This window comes from Mizuhopecten yessoensis, unplaced genomic scaffold (assembly GCF_002113885.1).
Source record: "Mizuhopecten yessoensis strain PY_sf001 unplaced genomic scaffold, ASM211388v2 scaffold3229, whole genome shotgun sequence".
Taxonomy (NCBI): Eukaryota; Metazoa; Mollusca; class Bivalvia; order Pectinida; family Pectinidae; genus Mizuhopecten; species Mizuhopecten yessoensis.
The window spans coordinates 3,346,667-3,357,605 of NW_018404940.1; the positions used below are offsets into that span (position 1 = coordinate 3,346,667).

Here is a 10,939-nt window from a genome sequence, read left to right on the forward strand (position 1 = left end):
TTGATATAAGGATGATGGACCTTCAATCGCTGTTGAAGGGCTAAGCCCGAAAGCTTGGACGCGGAGTGATTGTTGCTTTTTATTAATCATTCAGTTATGATATTTGTAGTACTAATTGTGTATCACCTTTTACTTTATAGCGCATATTTTAAAAGAAGTAAGACGCGTGTTATCTGCACTCTCTCAATATTCAACAACTAATGTAATGATTTTTCCATGATGACATTTCTTTGTGTGATATGAAGGTCGATATTGTGTGATATGAAGGTCGATATTGTGTGATATGAAGGTCGATATTGTGTGATATGAAGGTCGATATTGTGGTTGTACCTTTTGGTTTTGTTGTCACTACCCGAGTTCTTGATGTGAGGACATAATATTTCTTGGATTCGGATTAGATTTTCATTGCGGATGTCATCGTTGAAACAGAAGACGTTTATCCCCCCGAACCACCTGGTCTTATTCCCCTTGTACCTTTTTCAAGGATTTCTATGTAAATGTTTCTTTATTCATATTTTGCTTCATCGACGTCGAATTATGGTTTTGTTGACATTTCGTTTTGTTATTGTTGTTTTCATGAACAACATATTTGTACTTTTAGTGTACTTTAGTTGCTTACTCTAAAACGTGGTCTGGTTTAGTATTGTCTGGTTTGGCCTGATAGATCCAGTTAAAAAATAAGTCTAGCGTGGTCTCAATGGTCCGGTCTCAGTGTCTCATATATCAAAACATTATGTAATGTTATATAAGTGTGTAACGCCGGAGATTGTGTCGATCAGTAAATGTCAATACATCAATACATCAATACATCGTGAAACAATTGGTAAATGTGTCAATTTCTGATAAGTTAGATACAAACCTATATAGCTGTTATCTGAATCGATTACCTGAGACGTGTTGAAATTTTAAATAACTCGTCGAAGGGATGGGGTAGTAAACATGAAATACTCAATGTTAATACAAAGCGTCACACCAATTAATCATGACACATATACTGTAGAAAGTTACCTCAACCACGATGTATTTGCCACCTGGCACACGACAATCGGTTATCCTTACACATATTTGTAGTCAGCTTGTAACTGATATAAACATTTGTATACTCTGAGCCCCAATAAATATGTTAAGTTAGGGTGTACATGTTTAAATTCCGCCATATAAAATCAAAAGAACCGTAGTATGTTGCCGCATGCCCGTCGGTGTCAACTCTGTATCTTGACTGTGTCTCCTGAGACTTTAACACACGTCAAAACTTGACTGTGTCTCCTGAGACTTTAACACACGCCACATCTTGACTGTGTCTCCTGAGACTTTAACACACGTCACATCTTGACTGTGTCTCCTAAGACTTTAACACACGTCACATCTTGACTANTTTAACACACGTCACATCTTGACTGTGTCTCCTGAGACTTTAACACACGTCACATCTTGACTGTGTCTCCCGAGACTTTAAAACAGGTCACATCTTGACCCTGTCTCCTGAGACTTTAACACACGTCATATCTGCATCATCTGTGGACAACTTTCTTTGAATTTTATCATAAAAAAAATGGGAATCCCTGACAAAATGCTGTTTGAAACTAGAAAAGAACCCTGAGGTCTAAAAGCCGAAGTTGAATTATTCATGATAGTTTCCCTGTCGGTTTCTTATAAAAAACAACCTAAGTAGTCCTCAAATACGGAAAACGCTAATACACCTATATAATGGTATGAATATTCATGAGCCGTCATAGTGAGAGGATAATGCGTGTTACGTTTACAAGATCGGTTGAGTTATTAGTGTGATGTGATTTATTGTACACTGCCAGAAGCCTGGTAGCAGGAAATAGCTTAAGCAACCGTATATCAGCAGCGTAAGTCGCTCCACTGCGATATAATGGCAAGTATTAATCCCTGTGTCGTGGTCACTGTCCCTTTCAGTCGACCAATTAACCAAGTCATGTCTTTGTTGCTAGCATCTAATGGAAATAGTCTGACTGTGATGCAAATAATCCAGTTTCTTGTCTCTAGTATCACCAAGGAGTCCAAGATGGACGATACAGCTGTCTGATGCAGTGTAATTCATGTTTGGTTCGCTGTATCTGTTACCTAATTTTAATGGTGCAATCACGTACGTATGGGTTCGTTCATCTTTCAATAAATCCAACATAATAAATTGATACGAAATTAGCAAATATTGTCTTGTTAATACTGTTTGTGATATAAAATTAACTTGACTGCTGTGATATGCTTTGCATATTCATTTATTGGGTTTAGAAGGTCATGATACGGGATTTTCTTGTTTGCATGTCTTTGTTCAAGAATGAAGCAAAAACGGTTGAAAGAATTTGTCACCCTTCACCTTTGTAACACTCCTCCATCTTTCCGGGGTATATTTTTTTATATTTCCATCCGCTCGCTGGGATATAATTTTAGCACACACGATTTGGCTGGGACACTTTCGTTGACCATGTAGCTCAGTTGAACAGAGCGGTAATAATTTGAAGTCTAGGATTCGAGTTGATTATATTTTATTTATTCATCTTTGTTATTTCTCATAAGTCCGTAGGGTATGGTTTGCATTTCAGAAATAAGTTATAAATGCTATAGTAATGCCGGTCTTTAATTTTCCTGGGTTTGGCAAAATTGTCAATTTTTCATGAAACTTTTTGCAGAATAAAGCCTGGTAGTCATGACACAAATTATTACGGTAACGATGCATTCAATTTTGCAGGGAAATATAGCGCGAAAATTTGAACCCCACAAAAACAATATTTGCAGTAACTCACGCTTTTATATTTATATAAATCATATTTTATTTTGAGGAGTAGGATATCTTGTGTATCGCTATTGATAAGATAACCCCTATGTTAGAAGAAAACCTAGCCTTTAATATTAGGATCCCCGTATCACTTCCAAAAAATGTTATAATGCACATTTCCAGCATTACTATAGCTTTGATACATCATTTGTGAAAAGAAAACTATACCTTACGTGACTTTTATGAAATGTTAATATATGAAATCAACTAAAATAATCAACCTTGAGTCAAAACAATCATTGTTGCCAGACCAGAGTTCGAACCCATGACCTCAGCTTGTTATATTGTCGCTCTAACTGCCTGAGACAACTTGTCAACGGTAGTGTCATGGCCCAATTGTGATACTGTTATCTCAAAAACGAAATTAAGGGGAGGTTATTATGTATGAAAAAACAGACAGCAGTGAGACAGGGATCCTTAAGAAGTGAACTCCTAAGATATTGAATAGGGATAGTAAGTCTGGCTAAATTTCATCTCCCTGACAAACGCCTTTATTAAACAATCAGGAGTAAAATAGTTCTAACATTATTTTTCATTATACAATATACAGTATATATTTTATATTGGTATACCTCTACTTATTTTACACTATACAAAAGTAACCACATAAACAAGCTATTTTCCCACTAGCTGTATGCCAGGGAAATAGTTCGTCTGGAGGGGTGCGATAGTTTTGAAACTATTACCCTCGGAATATGAGGGAAATTGAGTGACTTCGTGGGCGGGGCCTTACCGAATATTGACCAATCAACGCAATCGAATTACGTTGGCAATTTCCGAAAGCTTGCTATCCCTCATATCCATACTTTAACTGTTAACTATACATTGTATACCATACAATGTGAACGTCGAAAAACATCCATCCATGTGATGTCGTTTTATTATCATAATTAAAATTCCTTTGCGTCAATACAAAACATGAATGCATACTAATGGTTAAATCTAAAATTATTCTATTAACTATTATTGATTCACGGGATAGCTGTTTTTCACAGTATGCAATGCATAGTCTTGAACAAAGACCTACGAGACAGTACGTTGTTAAAGTAGTCAAGTTAATTTAATATCACAAACAGTATTAACAAGACAATATTTGCTAATTTCGTATCAATTTATTATGTTGGATTTATTGAAAGATGAACGAACCCACACATACGGGATTGCACCATTAAAACTAAGTAACAGATACAGCGAACCAAACATGAATTACACTGCATCAGACAGCTGTATCGTCCATCTTGGGGAAAACACAATAAAATATAGTGGCATTCAGATGATTCTCTTGTAATCATCACGCTACTACATTTATATGATACAAAATTAAATTAATTGCTGGGTAACCAATTTGTTTAATATATTTTAGGCCGAGTATATTGACCGATATAACCTGTTATAGTGTAAGTCACCTTGTGCGTAAATGCAGCCATTTCCCCAGCAAGTCTACAATGTATATCTATTTATACAATGCTACAGTAGTAAGTTACCATATTTCCATAATGTCACCTCTGCCATCTTGAGGGTGTCCCATGAGATTTTAATGCACGTTATAGCTACATCATGGACGAACAATTCCGATTACGAAGTCTGTTTCTTTTCATACAGTAAATAAACTAGAATATCATTCGTTCGTCTTAAAGCTGATGTTGAAATATTCATGATATTTTCTCCTCTAGGTTTCAGATAAAAAATAAATAGTTTCAAAATGCGAAAAAAACGCTAATACACCTATATGTTATAATAAATATTCATGAGCCGTCACAGAGATAGGATAATGCGTGTTACATTTACAAGATCGATTGAGTAATTAGTGTGATGTGATTCCTTGTACACTGGCAGCAGCTTGGTAGCAGGTAATAGCTAAGCAATCCACAGAGCGCCAACGTAAATCTATTTACTGCCATTCAGTGGCCGATAAGAATTAGTGTTGTACGTGGATGGTGCCAGTTACAATGACATGAAGATCACTATCCTCTATTAAGTAGGCATGTTCCCCAAGTCTGTGTTGCTCGCGAGGTATGGAAAGGAACGAGTTTCTGGTCATAATTTGAATAAGATAGCTTTCAATAAATCTAACACAATTTCTTCGCAGAAAATGGTTAATCATAGTTTTTGTCTCTATCTCTCCAGAAGTATTTGGCAGATCTTTCTAAATTCATTTGTAGGTCCCCCTTTGGCCGTAGTTGTGCATGTTGCATTTTGTGACTGACTGGGAAAATTAAATGGCCGCCGAGCAGCCCTCTCGGATTTTGACAGTTCAAGTCATATCTCAAGAACTACTTGACAGATCTTTCCTCAAAAATATATCCGGTCCTTGGTTGTGCCGGATATATTTTGAGACTTGGGGAAAACCACGATGACCGTCAGGCAGGCAATTTTAGTTTGACAATTCAAGACTGTTATCGCTATTTATCCAACAGGAAGTACGTAACAGATCCATCTCAAATATAAGTTTCCTTTCTACACTGTATAAAGCGAGTTTTTCGTGTTCGCTAGATTTGCCTACAAGTATATTTTGTTTTTAATCTTTTAGCTGCAAGATAAGAAAAAAATATGTATGCCAGAAAAAAATACTCTCTTGTTCAATTTTTGTCGCATACTTTTTTAGAATTAAAATGCCGAATGACAAGCTGACTTTGAAAGGACACTGAAAAAACCAATGAAGATCTTAGAATGGATGGTTACCAATATTTCTCTTGGATCTTTGGTTTCAAAATCCATATACATTATTACAGTTGCAGATTGGCTCATGGTTCTTTCAGTTAATCAGAAGATGTACATTCAAAAGTGACATTGATTAAGACTCTCTAACACTAAGAGTTAAATCTCCGTCTGGTTTGGTCATAATTTTACTTTAACGTTATATGTATGGATCATAATGCAACATCTGCCAGTGTTTCAAAGCATATATAATGTTTCCCTATGATCATGAACTGCTTTTTAAGAATCATATACTTATTGCTCTTGTTTCAGCTTATGTGACCCACAACTAATCAATACTATTTGTTCTATTTTCAGTGCTTTCTGTCCTTGGAACAAAGGTCATGACACAAGATTCATCCCAAACCATAGCGCCCTCTAGCGAGTATACAATGTCCCTATCTTCACGAACTTCCTCTACAGCCATAGCCATAGGGATGAGCACACCAACTCTAACGTCCCGTAGTACTAGTGCACTGGTCACTAGTCTCCCAGTGGTCACTAACTCAATATTGGTAGGCCATGGAACGGTCAGTTCTTCAGTTCACACAATTCAGCCGACAGCTACACTATCGGATATAGGTACTGTAAAAGTAGCTTCCATATCCGGAATTACTAGTGCTGTCTCCACTGGACATCTTGTCCTGACGTCATCAATGTCTTACGGAGGAGTGGCCACATCGGTGCCCTCGGTGAGTGTGCAAGCGACTCTTGGCACCACAGCAAGTGTCACCATCGCAGGTAGTAGCCAAGTATTATCTTCATTATCGGCGTCTCCTGTCAGTGTGAGTCACGTTCCCAGTGTAGGCTCGATGGTCCGTGCCTCATCTCTCACGAGTCAGAATGTACCAAATACACAAGTTACAACTCTTTTAGATCGTCACTCTACCGCGTTATTTACCAGCCCACTCCCGGCGTCTACAAGAATTGTGTATGAAACACTGTCCAGCTTTCCATTATTTACGTCAGGCAGCTTCCAGGCCTCAACTGTAAGATCCGAATTGGCGTCGTCGTCGCTGCCCCCATCGTTGTCGTCATTGGTGATGCCCTCATTGGTTTCATCTGTTTCCCCGTCTTCATCGTTGCCCCCATCGACGTCTGCTGTCATAGTTTCGGGAGATATCTCATCTCTTAGAAATGTTACAGTGGTAAAAACAATTCCAGAGTCAGTTACACCTACACAAGCTACGAGTGTCACCTCTTCTGTCCCTTTTAGTTCCAGAACATTTGATAACATGAGCATTTCGCCTACAATTCTAGCTCAAGTTCAGTCTTCAGTCAGCCATATGACATCGGTCGTATCTTCTTTACTGCCTTCATCATCCTCACATGAAGCTTTTAATATTCATACTACAAGGACAATTCCGGAGACCGTATTGACGCCATCAAATCACGTGATAACAATGCAGACCAAATCTGAGGTTCTCTCTACGCCCATAATACCTTCTTTGGATTCATATCAGTCTCATTTGATGCAGTCTGTTCGTTCTGAACAAGCTATGTCTTCCTCTGTCGGCCAAATGACACACGCGACCTCACTACAAGAGACAGTAATACCTACAGCCACAAGTGATCAGTCCGTTATAATGACGTCAACAACAATTTATGAAATAGTGGTGGCCCCCAGCTCGTCAGTACAAAGACCCTCCACAAGTGTGCTTCCGGAACCATTCAGTACCCTTGAACCATCTGCTTCAAGTTCCCATGTGGAACTATCAACGCCTGTAGTAGCAACACCCAGGAGTTCACTTCCGGATCACTCAACAGCTCAATCCCCCGAACACTCCATTACTCTTCCTACTTTGATAGCAAGGAATATAAGTTTTGAAATAGAGTTCAAAGGTGTGTGCAATCCTTTAGTACAGAGGAAAATAGTTCTGGAAATCTTCTGGGAAGAACTTGTTGTTACCATTGCTAATACCTTACATATCGATAAAACTGTCATCAAGCCAAAAGACATCGCTTGTCGCCCTATACGTATATCATTTGTTATAATGGAAACAATGCTTGCAAACGTTACACAGACCCTGAAGACTTTAGTCGCTAGTGGAGCTTTCAAATTTAAAATCCCAGTTCTAGTTGGAGGTTCGGAATCCAAATATCAATACGAGGCCGTGTCAGTGAAACAGGTGCCGTTGAATTATGACATTGCTGGTACACCAGACTTGTACGAAATCGGTCTAAACAAGGTGGATATCATCGTAATTATCGTTGCTTGTTGTGTTTCATTCATCCTTATTTGTATAGGCTGTTGTATATGTCTTCGAGAGTATTATATTCGTAAGCGTTCACGTTCGTTTGACCTTTCAGACATCGTTAATTTCAATCTTAAATTAGAAGATTATACTTTAACGAAAATTCCGAGGAATAAACCCTTCTATTCAGATAATGCCGTGAAGATGCAATCGTTCACACGAAAAAATGGCCAACAGACAAAATCACTCCTGGAACAGGAAGAAAACTGTAATTGTGACGATGTGAACGTCATGAAAGAGGTCAAAGTTCGTATGAACTCTCACAGTGACGGGATTGTGATTGGTGTGACCGCCACGAGTATACCAGATGTGGTTACCAATCACCAAACGCCACATGACGATCAAACGGACCAATCAAAAGAGATATTATTTGAAAATGAATCGAGCCCGACGCATTGCATGGACAATCCGATCTATTTTGCCGATGATGATAGATTCACAGCTGTGTAGAAAAAAATGAACCTGGTTTCACTGTAAGAATACATTATCCTATATTTATCGCATAATTCCAGTATTACATTCAAACCACATTATACCCCCAAGCAATATTGTGTACCGGGAATGTTTTGTCACAGTTGAACGTTTTCGCTCCTAAGCTGTGAAGGCAGTGACAATGACAATTGTTTTATTCTCATAAACAATACATTGTAGAGAATACATGTATATTAAAATGCAGGTGAGAATTTATCATAACAGCCAGCGGATGTGAGAATACAACTTAAGGATCCCCGTACCACTGCCAAAAACTATAACTAAGTTTTGGTGGAAACAGTTTTTTTCCGGCATGACTATAGCTTTGATAAATTATTCATGAAAAAAACCCCGCTACCTTGAGGGACTTTTTGAAAAAACAATAAACATAATATAATCAATACTTATGTTTGTTTTGAAAGTAAAAAGTTAGCGGGGCTAGACCGGGATTCGAACCTAGACTGTCACATGATTAGTCATCGGAAATGACCGGGCCCAGCTGTGTTGTCTAATGTTATATCCGCACGGAAGTTATGGGGAGGTTACAGTATATATATATAAAAAAAACTACAGTTCAGTGGGACAGGGATCTTAAACATAGAGATCAAATGTGAACCGCGAATTAAACACTGGGCAAAAGTGACCCGGTATACTGTATATCATATACACGAAGTGTGATATAACATAAAGCGCGATTCTGATTGGTTAGTTGTTTATCCCTGTTTATTTGTGATGTCACTAATTATGATTTTCTGACGTCAACAAAGGTTCGACTGAAAGGATGGACGATGTCATTATTTTTTTTTTATTTACTTTTTTCCCATAAACACTATCATTATGTATATATTGGTTATATTAGTATGATTTATTATGAGATTGTTGTAACATTTCACCGAAGTATTAAAAGGCTAGCTATAAGAATACATATAGTAAAACCTCGTTATACTGCCATCATTTCTCCGGATAAATTTTGGCGTTATAAAGGGTGTGGCGATAACTCGGAGGACACTTCTAAATAGCTCTTATAAAAAGAAAAGAAACAACGTTGAACCATGTTGGCGGTAAGTGAGGTGGCAAATAAAAAGAGGGGCGTTATATCGAGGTTTAACGGTAAATTTTTCACGACTACTACATAACATAATGAAAACAAATTAATCCATTTTATATAAGAAAACGTGTAATATTTGTTATACAAATCACTAATTGAATATTTCAAAATTCGATTTTGGCCTTCTGAACACTCGCTTTTTGGGCGCAGTCGTATATTGTTGCACTATAGACAGGCGCTATTTTGACTGTTAAATTATTTCAACCAGTGATAAAGGTATAACACAATTAATTACAGGTATTAAAAATTCTGATAATTTATTTAAAAATCGAAAAATAAAATAATTATGTATTTTAATATATATATATATATATATTTATAATGATATCGATTCTTTGACCAATTTCAGGTATATATATTTGACGTAATGGTTAGTATTGTATTTTTAATTGGTCAATTATTTTAAGAAATGTCGTTTAAATTGTCGAATGTTGTCTTTTCATGTGTAATAACATAGTATGCGCTAATTCTGTTACAATATACATTCATATTCATCTATATTTTTACAATAAAGAATGCTATTTCAAGAGTTTGTTTTGTTATTGGTTTTCCAACAGCCAGTAATTAGTATAAAGGGGCACAGTTTGTTTCCATGGGAATGCGTAAACATACTATTGTAAAATATTGCCTCCGAACTCAACGAAGATAACGTTAGCCGAGAACCCAATAATTTTCAAGACTTCATTCTCAGTATAGTTCAGTATCTTAGCATTTTGTTGTGTTTGTCACAAAAGCTGCTCCAAGACACAACAGCCAAGGTCATATGAAGACGGGTGCCTAGGGAGACACAACAGCCAGGGTCATATGAAGACGGGTGTCTAGGGAGTCACAACAGCCAGGGTCATATAAAGACGGGTACCTAGGGAGACACAACAGCCAGGGTCATATAAAGACGGGTACCGAGGGAGACACAACAGCCAGGGTCATATAAAGACGGGTCCCTAGGGAGACACAACAGCCAGGGTCATATAAAGACGGGTCCCTAGGGAGACACAACAGCCAGGGTCATATGAAGACGGGTGTCTAGGGAGACACAACAGCCAGGGTCATATGAAGACGGGTACCCAACAGCCAGGGTCATATAAAGACGGGTCCCTAGGGAGACCTAGGGAGACACAACAGCCAGGTCATATGAAGACGGGTGCCTAGGGAGACACAACAGCCAGGGTCATATGAAGACGGGTACCTAGGGAGACACAACAGCCAAGGTCATATGAAAACGGGTGCCTAGGGAGTCACAACAGCCAGGGTCATATGAAGACAGGTACCTAAGGAGACACAACAGCCAGGGTCATATAAAGACGGGTACCTAGGGAGACACAACAGCCAGGGTCATATGAAGACGGGTGCCTAGGGAGTCACAACAGCCAGGGTCATATGAAGACGGGTGCCTAGGGAGTCACAACAGCCAGGGTCATATGAAGACAGGGACCTAAGGAGACACAACAGCCAGGGTCATATAAAGACGGGTGCCTAGGGAGACACAACAGCCAGGGTCATATGAAGACGGGTACCGAGGGAGACACAACAGCCAGTGTCATATGAAGACGGGTACCTAAGGAGACACAGAGAGAGAGAGAGAGAGAGAGAGAGAGAGAGAGAGAG

At 38.4% G+C, this 10,939-nt stretch overlaps 1 protein-coding gene across 1 annotated transcript in view; it reads left to right on the forward strand.

Moving 5' to 3' along the window:
• LOC110447192 (serine-rich adhesin for platelets-like) overlaps positions 1-8,543 on the forward strand; it is a 58,950-nt gene extending 50,407 nt beyond the window's left edge. The window contains exon 3 of the mRNA XM_021492730.1: positions 5,819-8,543. Within this exon, the coding sequence (XP_021348405.1) occupies positions 5,819-8,205 (2,387 nt within the window). The 3' untranslated portion in view covers positions 8,206-8,543. The remainder of the gene's footprint in view (positions 1-5,818) is intronic.
• Positions 8,544-10,939: the final 2,396 nt, after the last annotated feature.